This window comes from Dasypus novemcinctus, chromosome 12 (assembly GCF_030445035.2).
Source record: "Dasypus novemcinctus isolate mDasNov1 chromosome 12, mDasNov1.1.hap2, whole genome shotgun sequence".
NCBI lineage: Eukaryota > Metazoa > Chordata > Mammalia > Cingulata > Dasypodidae > Dasypus > Dasypus novemcinctus.
Window position 1 is genome coordinate 73,201,829 of NC_080684.1, and position 17,446 is coordinate 73,219,274.

General features: G+C 33.1%; 1 protein-coding gene across 9 annotated transcripts in view; it reads right to left on the bottom strand.

The window, feature by feature from the left end:
- Window positions 1–343: 343 nt before the first annotated feature.
- The window catches only part of ATP2B1 (ATPase plasma membrane Ca2+ transporting 1), a 139,858-nt gene continuing 122,755 nt past the window's right edge, over window positions 344–17,446 (bottom strand). For 3 of the 9 annotated variants that reach the window (XM_058308528.1, XM_012525663.4, XM_004459828.5), the window contains exons 17-22: window positions 17,146–17,359; window positions 16,471–16,682; window positions 13,255–13,362; window positions 11,230–11,412; window positions 10,772–10,858; window positions 344–3,581 (exon numbers count right to left, since the gene is read on the bottom strand). In XM_058308528.1, coding sequence (XP_058164511.1) covers window positions 3,270–3,581; window positions 10,772–10,858; window positions 11,230–11,412; window positions 13,255–13,362; window positions 16,471–16,682; window positions 17,146–17,359 — 1,116 coding nt within the window. In that variant the 3' untranslated portion in view covers window positions 344–3,269. Of the gene's footprint in view, window positions 3,582–10,706; window positions 10,859–11,229; window positions 11,413–13,254; window positions 13,363–16,470; window positions 16,683–17,145; window positions 17,360–17,446 lie in introns of all 9 variants that reach the window. The other 6 variants (XM_058308533.2, XM_058308531.2, XM_058308532.2 and 3 more) reach the window with 2 other exon arrangements.

Below are 17,446 nucleotides of genomic sequence, written 5' to 3' on the forward strand. Positions count from 1 at the left end.
TTGACAAGATTGGATTATTTTATGAAAAAATAAGATCTTAGAGTTAATGTGAAATACTCATCTGTTTTAAAACCAATACATCATACTCCCATAGGCTGCAGAAATGATCTATTATTGAGGTACAAGAGTTGAGAATGGTGAGTAAGGTAGGGAGAATGTGCCAAATTTCATTATAGGAGCAAGGCCATGCATATTAGAACATTGATTCACTGTAACACATTCAAGTAACATTTCAAGTACATTATAGAATTTTCATCAAATTTTAAAAATTTCAAGTAGAAAAAAGTAGATTTCAAAATATGATGTTCAAATCAATTTCAGTGTTCAAAAAGTTCAGTCCCCATTCAGAAACAGATAAACAGTATATTTATTAAATGAGTTAAGACAAATAAACTTTACAAATAGACAAATAATAAAAGGCTCAGTGGCTAAAATAGATGGTAAGCATCATTTGAAGGAATCAACACCATCACGGTATCTCAGTTGGCTTACACGTGTAAAAAGAAATTTTCAAAGAGCAATTTCACAGAAATGAAACCAGTTTTTCTTATAAACAAATCACCATTTCTTGGTTCAAAACTGACATCTGTTATGAAAATTACCGTATCACATATTTGTAAGATGACAAGGAATAACTCATCTTCAAAGTGCAAGTAAGTCTATTTACAACCACAAAAAAAAGGCAATGATGAGGAGAAAAGGATTTTTAAAAAATATACAAAGATTAAAAACATTTGGGATGCAAAATTAAACAATTTTTTTGGTTAGAGGATAAAAGAGAAAAAGTGATTGAGTTACAGATACTGATTTCAACTATACATACTATATAATGGGATCCAAGATCTTTAACAGCTTGCTTGCATTTCTTTCTACTTACATAATGCTCTGGAAATTTCTGGTAGAAATTAATGTCTCAAAGAGAGAAATATACACTAAGCATGTCTTGCTACTACTTCATGGACGCCATAAGACCCGTTTATGGATTAGAGTTGGTGTAAAAAGCCATTGCCTTGAGTTGAAAAATGAATACTGTAAAAGCTCAATACAAATCCCCCAAAGCACATGCAGTTCTAAATCTTTTGGTAATTACAATCATATTTAAGCATAACCAAAATAAAAAATAAAACTGAAAACATTTCCCTTTACTCTATTCCCTATGCCTTGTAGACTCTCCAGTTGATAGGGGTAATTTTTAGAGTTGAAAGGGTTCTTCAAGACAGTCTAGTCCACCACCCTCATTTAGGATAAATGATTTCCCCAAGGTCATGCAGCAAGTAAATGGCAAAACCAGACCTAGAAACCAAGTCTTGACTCCTAGTCTAGTATGCTTTCCAGCATATCATGCTACCTCTTTTTACAGTATGATTCACTATAAATACCTGATGAATAAATGTACAGTTACAAATGCTGACAGAACCAATATTTTCTAAGACTTGAAGCAGATTACTGTGAAGAATTGATGGTGAGAAAAAGATTTCCCCCCACCCACCAAAAATATCAAGCACCATCAACTAAATGTTTCTTTGCTGGGTCAGCACTCTCAGATGTTGTAGTAGTCCTCGTAAACTTTGTCAACTTGAGGATTCAGTATCTGGTGAAGCCTGGTCCCTAACATAAGGCCAGTTCCTAAAGGGTAAAGACAAGAGGTTTAAAAGGAAAAAGACAAAGGAAAGAAATACAGAGCTAAAGAATCCAGTTGGCTTTGAGATGGGCATTCCAGGATATGGCTAATTTATTAGATCCAAATATATCTTTTTAGGACTTTTTCTGCCTTTTCGTAAAAAACCTCATTTTATCTAGTCTGTTATTTGGCCACTTAATTAACCAAATATACCAAAGACACTGATGATGTTTTTTTTTTCAAACTGTGAGGTTAATTTAGACAAAACTAAATTCTATGATTAACATGTCAAATGGTGAAATTTCAGTAATTTTCTTAGTCTGATTCTATTAGATTACCACCAAATAATTAAAGTGGTACTTCATAGGGCTGTTACCATCTTGAAATTTATTCCAATTGTGGTTAAAGAGACAGACTGATGTACTATATATGCAGAACTGAATAAAGAAGCTGAAATTAAAAAAAAAAAAAACATTGCTGTGATTTTATTTAATAAAAGGGCATATTTATTTATGTTTACAAACAAGTTTCAAAAACAAAAGGAAAACATGTATGCTTCTACTTATTAACCTTTTTCAAAATGCCAACAGCCCTCATGCTGTATGAAGGTTTCTAAGGATTTATTAGAAAAAGCAACACAGTTCACTCACAGTTCACCAAGACATCACTGAACTAACATGTTTAGACAAAAACAAAAAGGACTAAAGTTCTCTTGTAGCTTGATAGCTTGATTTAATTTGACTTGCCTGAAATAACAAAAGCATTTCAAGCATCTTTCATTATGTAGTTGATGTCCCGCATTAAACAGTCTACTAAATTCTGAACAAAAGGTTATTAGCAAGTTTTTCAAAATTTTTAAAAATTAAACAGTTGTTTCAAAACCATTAAGTAGTAAATGTATTTAAGAAACTAATTAGGACAGATGCCATAACTTCATTAGAACACCACTGGTTCATGTTTTTTGTTTTTTGTTTTTTTAACAAAGCATTAGTGTTATCTATTTGGCTATTAGTAGTAGCAATTTATCTACAATATTTAACAAGGTAAATTGTAGGCAAAAATTTAGTACAGTTTCAATAGAAACACCCCTTTTTTATCCTGAAAATACAGCAGTATTTGAAGGACTAATTTTTCTCTGCATCAGTTATAAGGAAGCTTCCCATCTATGAACAGGAACAAAAAAAGTATCTACAAACCTTGTAAACAGATCTGTATCATTTATAAACATAAATAATCCAAATTATTAACAGCCAACAGCAGAAATTAAAGTTATCAATTCAATGATCCAGGGCTCTTTTATCTTGCCCAGCTTTACTCCTCCCTCACTCCCATTAAGGACTGAGATAAACTAAAGCTCTGCTAATACACTGTGCAGGACCATTCTTAGGTACTACTGATGATCCACAGGTCACTTATGCTGAGTTACTGTTTATCTGTCAGTTCATTTCTCCCACCCCCCTAAAAGCACCCTCAGTCTGGCAGAAAGCTTTGCTTTTTTTTTAAAAAAATAAATCTACATTCGTACAAGTGTGTCTTCTGTTGAAGTCCACAGACAAGAATACTATCTTGTCCGTCGCAATATGTGAAAAGACCCAGTTTCAATTTGTTTCTTTACAATGCAGCTAGTGTGTTAACATTCAGCTTACAATCAGAGTGATGTTTCCAAACTATGTAGTGGGCTTCCTGGGGATGAAGAGGTAGCAGACTTGTTCATTTCTATTGTAAGGTGAATTCCGCTGTCAACAGCATTGTTATTTTTGTTGGGAGAGGGTGGAGGACTGGAATTACGTTTTGTAGGAGCATCATCTTCAGCATCAGTGTCATCAATAAGGGGGATATGAGGCTCTGAATCTTCTATCCTAAACTCAGGATGTGTCATAAAGTTGTGAATTGAACTTCTTGATTCCGGTTTTTCTAACCCTTCATATAAAGAACTACGAAATGCATTCACCACTCGAATCTGTAAATATCAGAAAACACAGAAGGAAGTCAATAAACTATTAACTTAACTTAAAAATGGTTCATTTATGAGTTTGAATCCACAAACAGCTAGGTATGAGTGAATCATATTTGCATGTAATGCAGTGGAACTTGCAATACACTGTAAAAAAAAATGAATATTTTAGTAGGACACTACAGAACAACAAAACCACATTAAGAATTAAGAAGTATAGAATTCAAAGTAATACTAAGAAAATCTCATTGTCACTGGCTAAAAATTTAATAGCCATTTTATAGGGTTTTTTCCCCTAAGAAAACAAAACAAAAACCATACACAAGCTCTGCTGATTAAAAAACAAAATTAAAAAAATAATGTATTTTTAAAAACAATTCAAAAAGTTAAACGAAGTCAAGCACAAAGGGTTACTATATATCATGCTAGGAATTAGGGTGTCACCAACTATGAAAAAGCCAAGCAAATATAAGCTGAATGCCACAATGAATTGACATCTACCCCACTATTCCCTTAAGTAAAAATAAAGACAAAACTCAAATAAATATCTATAAAATGCCATTAAACAGCTATAAATATTTGAGTATATGCCATTTGTCTATAAAATGTTAGTGATTTTCTCTATGATAAACAGATTAAACTTAAATCAATTTACATGCTATAGATTACTGGAAAGAATATATTTAAAAACAAAAACAAAAACAAAAATCCCTGTAATTTTTCTGTGAAATATTTTCCAAGTAGAAGCTACAAAATTTTCTGGTATTTTCACCCCTAACCATATAACGCAGCACAGTTCCTATCATCTTCCTTCCTGGAAGTCTGCTGTATTGATGAAAATAGGTTAATGTACAAACTCAACAACATTACTGCATACACCAATGTTAGACAGCATTAACCCAGTGAAGACTTAAAAAAAAAAAAAAAGACAACTCCAAATAGTTGAGCACCTACTATAAATCAATTCAAACAGTGTTTGCTTTTGCATTGATTCTAATAAATCCTTTTAAATAATGAAGACATCATTTACTCACAGTGTGAAGAGATGTTACTGGCATTCAAGGAAAGATAAGTGGTCACCAAAATCATATCATAAGACAACTATCCTCAATAAGTTTCTTCCAATGGACAAGTGAATGTATTCTTTTTTAAATGTTAAGGTAGTTTAGGACTATATTCTCATTTCTAACTAAAAACTCATCTCTCCTCAAAGATGTCTTTCTGTTTACCAAGCCCTGTCTGTGGACTGCTTTCATTCTTGTTTACTTAGCCCATTATATTGTGAGCGGATACAGCATCGGAGTTGAGTTAGGATGACAGCACCTAGGTGTGAATTCCGACTGTGCCACTCACTAGGTGAGGAACCCTGGATAAACCACTTAAGGCCTCTCAGGTTTCCTCAAGAGCAAAATGGGAAATAACAATGGTACCTTGTACCTTGAAGGGTTGTTAGGAGTTTAAATTAGTTATACGGGCAGACTTGGAAAGTGTTGTTCACAAATGCTCCACATTTAGCATCAATACCAGGGCTTATCCAACCTTAAAAATGCATGAATCACCTGGGGATCTTATTAAAATGATTGATTCAGTGGAGTGCTGAGAACGTGCATTTCTAACTAGCTACAGGTGATGCTGATGCCGCTGGGCCACTCTAAGCATAAAACATCTACTATCTTGCTGCTTTATCACATGCTTTTTTGTAATATCCTATTCATGTGTTTATATGTAAGCGCCTTAATTTGACAGACTAATAGCAAGTATATTTTCTACTTCTTTCTTTTTTTGCTCTTGTTCCCCCTTTACAAAGATGTAAAGTGTTTTATGAATGGTACGTACACAATGCTTGCTAAATCTATCATTATAATCGCTTGTTTGTTCATTGTGAAATCCTCTTGTAATTCACGTTGTATAAATGTGGACTTTGAGCAAGTATCCTGACTGTCCCAATATTTATTTAGACTACACAAAGTTTACAGAGTAAAAAACAAAACAAAACAAAAAACCCTCCTCAAAAAAATCTGTTGGTGTCAATGTCCAGTAGGAATGGAGGAGAAAAACTGGAGAGAGATTCAAGACCAGGCAGCAAATCTGATGGGTGAGGAGTACTGTTGAAGATGACCCTTAAGCTGTTGCTTATTTGATTAAGTTGCTGATAATGCTGTTAATGGAGCTAGAGAAATTGCTAAGTTTGCTACTGTTGATTTTCTATTTTTTTTTTTGCTTGTACCAGTCTGGGCAGAGGGAAGTGGTGAAAAATAAAAAAATCAAGAAGGAAAAGTGCATTTTTAAAAACATGTTAAATGGGATTAGTTGTGGAAAGTCCAAGTAAAAATATCTAGGGCTCAAGTTACAGATTTGGAAATTAGCAAAGTTCTCTGAAGGGTAGGGTATAAAGAGCAAGCAGGTGAGGATAGTAAATGTGCACATACACACACACACACACACACACGCCTGGTGAAATCAGATTAAAACTCCTTTTGTCAAGAATTTTCAATTCTGTTAAGAATTTTTCCCATCAGATGAATTTATATTAAATTATCCCAGAACTCCAGAGCTTAAAAGACATTAGAGATATTTTATTCTAGCCACTTCATGTATAATGAAACGGTGCAACTGAGAGGACACATAATTGACTTGTCAAGGTCACTCCTAATTAGAGTCAAATTATCTCAGGACCACAGTTTCTGGACTTCCAATTCAAAGTTCCTTAAGTAGTCGATAAAAGAAAAGGACATATGGACATTAACAATATATACAAGATTAAAGTTAACACTTTCCCCTGATTCCTCTCCTTAAGACACATTATCACTGGTCACCAGTATCAGCACAGAAATGGGAGGGTTTAGTGATGCTCCAATGCAATACATTTTCAAAGAACAGTTCTCACATTAGATTCATACAATAAAGTCCAGATAAACCAGGTTAATTTTATTTTCTACTCAGAAAGAAAAATAAGAAGGTATCTGGGGCACAACACCAAGCTAGCTTAGGCTTACTCTGATCTTCATTACCTTCTATATGTAACATTCACATGGCACAGTCATGATGCTGAGGAAAAGAGTAATTGTGTTCACAACACTTTAGTTACGTAGGAGACTATTATCAATATCACAAGAATTCAGTTTAAGCAGGAATATAAGTAACCTTACCATTCTTGATAATACAAGTTTTACTATTTATTTCATCTAGTCTTTTAACTCAATTCATTTAAAAGCTATAAAGAACTGCTATGCAGTCATAACTCTTAAAATTGTAAGAATTAGGAAAAATTTAATAATTCCTAAGTCAAGAAAAAATTTAAAATTAAAGTGTAAATTTTTCAATAGAGGAGAACTAAAGGAAAGCATTAAACAAAGCATATGAGGTAAACAAAAAAATAATGATAATTATGAAGTAATTGTAAGAATCTCTGAAAATGGTTATCCAGGTAAGGAATGCATTAAATTTAAGCAACAGATCAAAACTACATCATGTACCCTGCAAGCCCACTTATTTTTCCTAAAATACAATCCTAACTTTTTATAGCAGAAAAGAAAAACATTTGCCAAAAAGTGGTATAAAAGAGAAAAGCTCTAAAACACTAATTATTTAATCATGAGCTGACACATCTTTACCTACAGAACATATACAACAGATTGCCTATTTCTGCAATTTAATCATTTTTACTACGTGTACTAACTAAAAGAATTGCCAATGATAAAGGAAAAGATACTCTGCAAAATGAAAGAAAACTCAAGGATGTTTTTCAAGGTTGGGTATTTTACATTTAATTTTCTCAAGGTGATAATCACATGTATAATATACAATGTTTTATTTATCTGGAATGATTGGCAAATTCTTCTGTAAAGGGCTAGAATTCAGGGTTCTTAACAAGGGGTCTGTGAGCTTGACCTGCAATCCAAAAAAAACATTATTCTTGTGGGGATGTGTTGGTGAGGCTAAGACAGATTTATTAGATAATAGACAGTATAGTGTGGACTTAGTAAGGGGTCTGTGGTTTTCACCTGACTGGAAAAGAGGACTGTGGAACCCCTGGTTCTTAACTATTTTAAGCTTTGTGAGCCATATGGCCTGTCACAACTATGTAACTCAGCCTTTTTGTGTGAAAAATGCCATAGACAATACTTAAATGAATAAGCTGTGTTCTAATAAAACTTATTTTCAAAAACAAATGATGGGCCATATGTAGCCCATGGGCCTGGTTTGCTGACCCCCTCACTTAAAAGACAAAGCTTTCTCTCAATTTATTCTTTCCAGAAAAGCTTAACTATTGATTCAGCAGAAGAATTTACTAATGGTAAAGACCAATATAAAAATGATATACCTTATAAAAAGAGAGAAACCACAGATTGTATTCTCTGGATAGCTTTAATAGTAAAGATCTAATAAATGGCGGGGGGGGGGGGGGGGGGTGGCGCGGGGAAGAGATGGCCCCAGAGCTGCTTCAAGTCTAGTAGTTGATAAAATTGAAATGGATCATTATTTCTTCCATTTACCAAGGACTCCAATAAGAGTAGAGAAGTTGAATAACCACTGATGTTTCTAAGACTATTCTATGTTAAGGAAGAACACAGTGAGGAAATTAAACCTTTTTAACATATTATCACTATTCATTAATTCAGCAACTCAGAAATTCATAGCTTGTGCATCAGAAAATAGCCTAGGGGGCAATGCACATGTATTTATCTTAAAAACAGTCTGTGATTGATCTGTAAGACTGAGAACACAATTAGGCTGAGAAATACAGTAAACATAGTATATATGTGGCCATCATGTGCTATCCCTCAAATGAAGATGAGTCAATTATTTAAAATATTGCTGAAATAAAAATGGATACACATCATCCATTAGATAACCTTGTCAAAAAAGTTTAATATGAATCTAATCAAGAGGAAACAAAAAAAAGTATAAAGCACAAAGGAAATTTTGGAGATTAATTAAGAAATCTAAACATGAACTGTATATATTATGGTATCAATGTTAAATTTCCTGGATGTGATAATACAGTGTAGTTATCTAGGAGACTTCAGAGAAAGTGCATACTCAAGTATTTAGGGGTAAAATGTCATCACGTCTGTCATGTACTTTAAAATGGTTCAGCCAAAAAAAGTATGTATTAATATACATAGAGATAAAGCGGATGCCATAAAATATTAAGTGGTAAACCGAGGTAATACTGAAGGGTATTCATGTATTAATCTCTGACTTGTCTGTATGTAGTAATTTCCAATTACTTGTTTCTTTCCTCATAAGACTGCAGATTCTAGAGCAGGAGTTCTTAATCTTTTCTGTTCCATGGACTCCTTTGCCAGTCAGGTGAAAACCAGGGACCCTTTACTAAGTCCATACTATACTGTGTATTATTTAATAAATACATCACACCTGCACCAGCACATCCCCACAAAAACAACTTTTTTAAAATTTAAATTCAAGTTCAAGGACCCTTGTTAAGGATCCCTGTTCTAGATTTCTAGCACAGCTTTGGCATACTGTAGGCTCTCCAAAAATGTCTGTAGAATAGAATTGAAGAAACACCAATAGTAGGGGGATAAAGGGCTGGATAGTAAGAAGCCCTAGAAAACCAAGTATAGTGTAAAATCCATAGATCCAGGGAAGAAGAGAGGGAAACAAATGATGTACTGTACCAGGCATAAAGCCAGGCAATTTAATATACCTTTGTCATCTCATTCAGTTAGGTATTATCAAACTAACCTTGCAAAGATATGTATATTTCTAATATTATAGGATCAGGTTGTCCTTAAAGCACATTTCTACTCTTGCACTATACCATGCTAACTACTTACGAGCCATATGACCATGGACAAGTCATTTAAACTCAAAGTCAGTTTTCACATCTATAAAATGGGGATATTCTTGTTATGCTTGTTTTACAACATTGTTGAAAACAGCAAATGAAATAACTGAGCCTTTTGGAAACTATAAAGGCCTCATGGAAACTGCCAAATATAAAGACACATTTTAATTACATAGGATTTGACCTCCTTGACTTCCAGAAGAAAGGCTTCTGAAAATAGTTTAAACAAGCAATGAACAAAAAGGCATTGACTAAACGTTCCTTTTCAAGACAGCACTGTTTTCTCCCTCAATTATCCTCTCTCCAGCTTGCTGAGACTCCTCAGTCCTAACTGGCTAGACCACACATGAGGTTAACCTTGGGTGCTGCAGAAGACTCCTTGGTGGGGTGGGTACAGGTGTGCTTATATCTTTAGTACCTCCACTATACTAAAGATTCCACCATGAAATCAGAAGACCCTAATTGAGAGAGAGGATAAAATAGGTTGTAAGGTTTTTAGGGTGCTTGCCATTTTCTAAAACTTGAAAGAATGTTTGTTATTCTAGAAATTATTGGAGATTATAGACATGCAATAGTTCAATGTATTCAACAGTACACTTTTACTACTTCTTTTGAAAACTTAAGATATCAGAGCATTTCTTCTCTATGATATAATTTTAATTAAATCAGTAATATAAATGAAAAACAAAACAAAACAAAACCAACAATACACATTTAACTACCATAGAACCTTGGAGTTTATACAGGGAATCCCCTCTCAAAAACAAACAAGCCCCAAAGCAAGACAAGTGAAGTTCAGACTAAGAAGGCAAGCAAAAGGCTACATGCTTATAACTTTTTCTTCTGGCTATTACCTTATTATTCCAAACTGAACAAGATAAAAGTCAAAATACTACAGTCATTTTTAGGTTAAAAATGCAATTTCCTGGTTCTATTATATCAGTTTCAAATCACATGCTTCTGGGAACCATGCAGTATGAACATGTTTAAAGGCATATACTCAAAAATTTATAGTAGTTTCACAAATTCTAAGCTACTATTTTATTCCCCATATTACCTAGAAGAGTTAGCACAGAGACAAGCTCGCAGATTTCATATTCAATCTTTGATTGGAATTGTTGCACCTGTTATCTACCCCTCTAAAAAAATAAAACAACAACAACGACAACACTTTGAGGTCTCAATCCACTTTACAAAAAGAAAGCTTTATGAAAAGCCTGAACAATGAATTTAAAACATTAAGGAGAAAATGAGAAACGTTAGGTGTGTGAAGTAGGAAATGTTAATTTCATGCACTTAGGAACACACACTCACACCCCACAGTAGTAGAAGCAGTAGAAGAGGAAAACACTACATGTGTAGGGGTAGAAATATTTGTTACATCATGATGCTGGCTGGCGATGGAGGGTTGCCGCCTTAGAGCCCCCTGAATGGAACTTCCACTCTGGAAAGCATTCACTACATCCATCTGCAAGGAATCAGAGATTGTGACAGCTTGCTCAGCAAGAGAGAGAGAGAGAACAAGAGAAAGGACCATTCCATCTATTAACATATAAAAAGTAAAAAAAAAGGCACTTTTTACAGAGCAGATAAATAGGCAAGAGTAGCATTTTGAGATGAAGGGGGGAAGCTAGGAAAAAAGGAGCTTAGGGGAGTATAGGCACATTCTTTTACAACCAGTTAAAACTTGCATTCATTCCAGTCATGAGTACTATTTTCCAAAAGTTTTGTGGGTTGGGAAGGCTAGAAAGGAAGTTAAGGAGCACATTCAAACCTCCTCCCCAGGTAAGAAAGCCCTTGGTTCCCGTCATCTCTCCTACCTCTCTACCAGGCCCATACCTGTGTTTGGATTCTGTTCAGACCTCTAAACCACAAGATTTGACCACGCCGCAACTCCCTTTCAGCGTGATCAATCTCTTCGACATCTTCTGCTAATTCCTCCTCAGGTATTTCTTCCTTTTGTGTTCCATGACCAGCTTCTTTAAGGAATTTTAAACGGCTAGTTGGTATTGTTGAAATAAGCTATAACACAGGGGAAAGAACTTAGAAAGAAATCAAATTAAGTGCAATTAAACTGATCAAACTTTAATAATACAAAAGGCAGGAAAAAGCTGCAAGCATATCCAACTCTCTTTACCAATGAAGTACTGAGCTCCTGTCGGTCAGGCTTCTTTCCCAGAACAAAAAAAATTCTTCTGTAGCTACACAAATGATTTAAGTTTGAAGAGTAAAAAGTTTTCCTAAATGCAGGTTAACCTGATTAAATTTTTTATATTTAAGTGAGGACACACAAGACAAATTTTACAACCACACTTTTCACATATTTACTTTAACTATTATTAATTATATTTATTTCAAATTAAATGAAAAAAAAAAAAAGACAGGTGTTCTTACTGGATGCAAAATAAATTTACATTTCACTAGTGCCGTCACAGTTCAATGAGAAAAAAATAGCAAAATTTAAAAAATTTTCAAAGACTGAATGTGTGTTCCTAAAACTGAAAATGGTTTTATGAAATATAATTATAAAATGCAGTTATTTATAATTACCTGATTGACAGTGACACCAAATAGGAACAGTTGCCCCACAAAACATAAAGGATACAAATTACCAATAAGTATTACCTTATAAGTAATTAATGGCCATTCCCTAAGGAAGTCAGATTTAACAGGCTCAGAGCCACGTGAAGTACCTTGTTCATAGAGTGACAAAGACCCTAAGTCTCCAGACCACCAAAGCCAGTGCACTTTCTACATGGCAGGCACACTTAAAAGCAATAGGAGACATCAACCAAAGAGGATAAACTGAAGCCTGCCAGGTATGCTGTATTGACAGGGGACTTATATCTTCCTAAAGTTAGCCAGATTTTTGGGGGGAGGTTGTAGAGTTGTGATTTGTACATGAGAGAACATTATAAAATAATTAAAATGGTAATCAAACTAAAAAGGTGAACCAAGTTTGTTTCCTACTTAAAAGAAAAATCTCTATTAATAAGATCTTCAAAATAAGTAAGAGGAAAAACCACAGAACCTAGAAACACAATTAAGAAAAACATGGAATAAAAGGCACATAAAAATGAGCAAAGCCTAGATTTGATTTCTATTGATAAGCAGAATGAAAATAAATGAACTCACATGAGTTTACATTGTAATACATATGTTAACCTTATTTACGGCAACATTAGTATAGATTATCAGCTAATTTTACAGTGATGGTAATGGGCTTAAAATGAACTGTGCATGTGCCATGATCACTTCTTTTTTAAAAAATAATGACATGCATTTGCAAGGCAGCTGCCTACACTAAAGGTGAGATATATCTTAGTTTTTAGACATATTATATATATATGTGTGTGTGTATATATACACACACATATATACATACATACACACATACATACATACCTCTAAAGCCATTCAATCTCAATGTCATGTGGCCCATTTTATCCAGATGCCATTATTTTTATTGGAAACATTCTATACTTTGAATTAAATTACATAACAAAATCATGGAAAGTCTTAAATACATTATAGTATTTTTACATATTTGCAAACAAATTTTGAAAAATGTAAAAATAGATCAGGGAGTATAAGATACAGAGAGCATTCTAACCAGTCAGAAATGTATCATTTTTAATAACTGTTGCAAACTTGTTCTAAAAAACTACATAAGAGATTAAAATACTCTTTATATGTATAGGCGTACTCAAATGGCAAGCGAGGAACTGGAACAAATATTACAGTTTAGAAAAACATAACCTTTGAATGCATTTTCTTGACCCACAATGGTAACTATTTAGAATCAAGTAACAGAACTTAATAAAAAAGGAGTACTTTAGGAACAAATAACGACAAGGTTTTTACCTGGCCCCAGAGTAACGTTCCCATTCCTAGGAATATTGACCATAGCCACTGTTCTATTGTAAGTTCTGAACAACTGAAAGGTTTTCCACCAAACTGCACAATTATTATCTGGAGGAATAATCAAGAATAAATTTAAAAGATGAAAAGACAAAAAATAAAAAAATAAAAGTAAATTTATTTAAATTTTTTAAGTTTGAAAATTAGTGTTTTAAAAAATATCCAAAATGTGCTTTTCAAAATTCAATCTGAACAACTGTTATTCTGATGGTGGAGTGCATTATATTTTCAACTGAATATAAGAAAACTAGAAAAAGTAAAATCTCTCAACCAAAATTAAGTACATATTTCATGTTTTAATTATGCTTAATTCTTAGGATCAAGAATAACTTTACATTGTTTCTAATTTAACCACCAAGTAACTACATTTCCCTGTATTTCTGAATAAAGAATCATTCTTTAAACAATTTATGCCTTTCCACAAAAATAATACACTTTTATGAAAAAGGATGTTACAGATTAGTAGACATGATATTCAATCTTTTTCGTTCTGTGCACTATTCAGTCCTAGGTATCTTCCAGATGTTAGGATAAATACAAATGGACTATAAAAGAAAAAAAGCAACTTACAAAACTCCATGAAATATGTGCTACCGGGTAATATTTCAACCTCCTCTATAGAGTCCAATGATGGGCATATATTAAATTTATAATGTAGTACTTATGCTTCCTTCCCTATTTTAAAAGATCCAAAAAACTGTATATGGGAGTATTAAGAGTTAAGTAAATATATTCACCCTCTTGTGAATCTGATAGGCCTCTCCTTCAATATGGCAGATAGAAGCTGCCAAACAAGGAAAGGAAAAAGAACCATTTCAGTAAACATTTTTAAACTTAAAAAAAAAAGCTTCATTCTTTGCAACTGTACTTTATTCCAATTCAAGTGATATGTATTAAAGTGTTAATTCCTCTGCTCTTCAAAGTCAAGATTATTTATACACTATATATAAATAGATTATCAACTGATGTGTTAGTAGCACAACCAGCCAGACTGACAATCTGACTTGAGTTTTAACAGATATCAAAATGCAGTAACTTTTTTTCTTAAACTAAATAAATAATGAGCATGAAAAAAGTTCAATGTTAATGTGATGAGTGATCTCAATTTTTCAAAATTTTAAACCTTTTTTTTTCAAATAATAAGGGCTGTGAAAAGGTGGCTATTAAGATGCTAGGGAAATAAATCAATGGTTATTATAATTGGCTGATTCAATTTCATAAGAAATATTAAACTTTGATTTTAAAGTTGGAAAAATAAATTTCTGTCTAATTAGTTGAGGCATTTACTTCAAAGTAAAGGAGGTTAAGGTTTCATTATTCTTTAATAAATACTTTAGATCAATAAATACTTTAGATTATACTAAAGAAATGTAGTCTCAACTTCTGTCATTTTATTTATAATTGAAACCTAAACAACTAGGTCAATAGATTAGTAATGTGGTCTTTTTACTTAATTTTGCATATTTAAGTAGCCTACTGAATAATTTCCCAAATGTGTGCTGAGGGAATCAAGAATTGTCTCCTAAATTTCTATTAACTTTGGGATTTCCGGAAGTCTTTGAAGCTATTGATTAAAAAAAAAATAGGGGCAGCTGATATTTGAGTGTCTACATAATACCAAGCATTAAGCTCTGGTCTCATATGCATTATTTCCTTTAATGCCTACTAATTCTATAACATGACCTAATATATTATCAACATTTTAAAGATGAAGAAATTGTAGTTAGTTAAAGCCATACAACTAGTAAGAGGCAGTGCCATGATTTGAACCCAGGTCTGACAGACTTTAAAGTTCATACTCATAAGCACTGAATTACATTGTTTTAAGAATCTCCAAGAGGTAGATAGAACAGGCAATATTTCCTAAATTTATCTGGTGATGTAAGTGCATTTGGACTAGTGTTTCTTAGCACAAATTTTGAAAACACTGATTCTGTGTTAACTGCTACAAAATAGTAAAGAAATGATAAATATTTATAAAGCGCTAAAGATTATGTACCTTTCAAAATGTACTGTTTTATTCATCAAGAAAGGTTTCCTGCTACTATTTAAAAATAAACAAAAGAACCCAAGTAATAACAAAAAACTCTCCTTGAAATTAACAATGGGATAAGTGTAAGAGATGTACATTCTGGCACCAGCTCCTTATCTCATGGTTTACTGGTAATAACAAACAGCAGACAAGTAGGTCTGGGGACCACACTTTGTGTAGCATTAGTTTTTAAGACATGAAGAACGACACTTCATGTTAACTATTTTGGGTTGACATTGACCTTTGCTAGGAATTAAGTTATCAGATTTTCTTGAATAGATAGGAAGCTGAATTTTACAATCTTTAAATATTAAAAAAGATAAAATGAACCCAATTTTAAATTAACTGGAAGCTAAAATTTCAGCCTGTCATGAACAAATGATTTTTATAAAATCTAAATAAAATAATTTCAGAAAATACACAGCAATTAAGCAATAATTCTCCCAAAGGTTATAGAAATTGGAAAATAAAATAAAATCAGTTTTATAAAAATAATTAAGGCTAGGGTTTTGGGGATTTGGGTATCCACAGTGCACAAGATATGGTCTGAATAAACTTTAAAATTCTTAGCTTTTCATTTCTAAACACACATTGTCACCATCTAATTTTATTGCTGAAAAGACTTACTTTTTAATGCTAAACCATGCTGTGTTCACTGACTTCCTGGTGCAATCATGCACTATATACTTATCTGTTTTGATTCCAGATTCTACTATAAACAAACATTTACAAGAAAGAGTACCAGAGAAACAGGGATCTTACAAAGACATAGTCATATTATTTTATAATAAACTCTATTATAAAAATACAACTTCTATTAATTGCTAGAAGTCTTAAAGTAGTCACTCTAGCAAACTAAAAAAGTGGTAAACTTTAAAATATACTTCATAAAAATTATACAATCATAGAAACAGTAGTACAATTAAAAGTAATATAAGTTCAATATAAGCATCACACATGTAGAATTTCACTTGTGTTATGATACATAAAACTTTTAAAAATATAATCAATGCAATACATAGAAGATCCATACACAAAGCTGTGAGATAATTTCTGGAACAAACTACTCGCTTACCTAAAATCTCTCAAATAATCAAAATATGAAACTGCGTTTTCCAATTACCCACCTGTACTACAAAAGTGCCTAAAACAATTGTGCAGAATATGGCATTATTAAAGATTCCTTCAAATACATTTCTTTCACCGTGAATTTTCCGGGCATTTATTTCGTTGAAAAGTTGCATCAGCACAAAGGTATTAAAAACAATAGTATAATGTTCTGAAGGAGGAGCATGCAAAGGAGCATTTCTTCCACTATCAATATCAAAAAATTTTTCTCCTGAAAGAATGAAAAATTATTTTGTAATTATCACACAAAATTATTTAACATTTCAAGAAAGTATGCAATAATAAACTCAGCCAGACCCTTTCATCTCAAATGAAAGTAAGAGTTGGAGGGACTGGGGCCCACCTAGTACAATTTGTTTTATAGAACAGAAACTGAGACCCCAGAACTATAGTGATGTGCTCAAGATCACAAAGCTAAATGGCTTTGTGATAGGGACTCTTAACACTGTTCCCCCATTACTACCTCCAAAATTTACTAAACATCCACTGATCAAGAGGAGAAATTAAAAATAAATGGGGACTAAGGAACAGAACAACTTAAGTTCTTGAAAACTTTAAACACTAAACACTAAACTAAACTAAACCACTAAACTAAACTAAAACACTAAAACATCTTGGATGAAATCAGCTTGGAACAGAAACAGGTGAAGCTTTGTTAGGGATGAAGTTCTTACCAGCAAACAAGAGTGTGAAGACTACCACAAGTTGATAGACTGCATGACCCAAAATATTCTTCATCATTGTACGTGAGATGAGAGGCTTATTTCTGCCATAAGGTTTCCGAAGCAAGAGAGATTCAGTGGGTGGTTCGGTTGCCAGAGCCAGGGAAGCGAGTGTATCCATTATGAGGTTTACCCACAGCATCTGCACAGCCTTAAGTGGTGAATCCTAAAAAAGACATGGTTCCTAATAGACATTCATAACTATCCAGGGACTCACAATTCTTAGGAGGCCTTTAGTATTTTAAAACTTAAG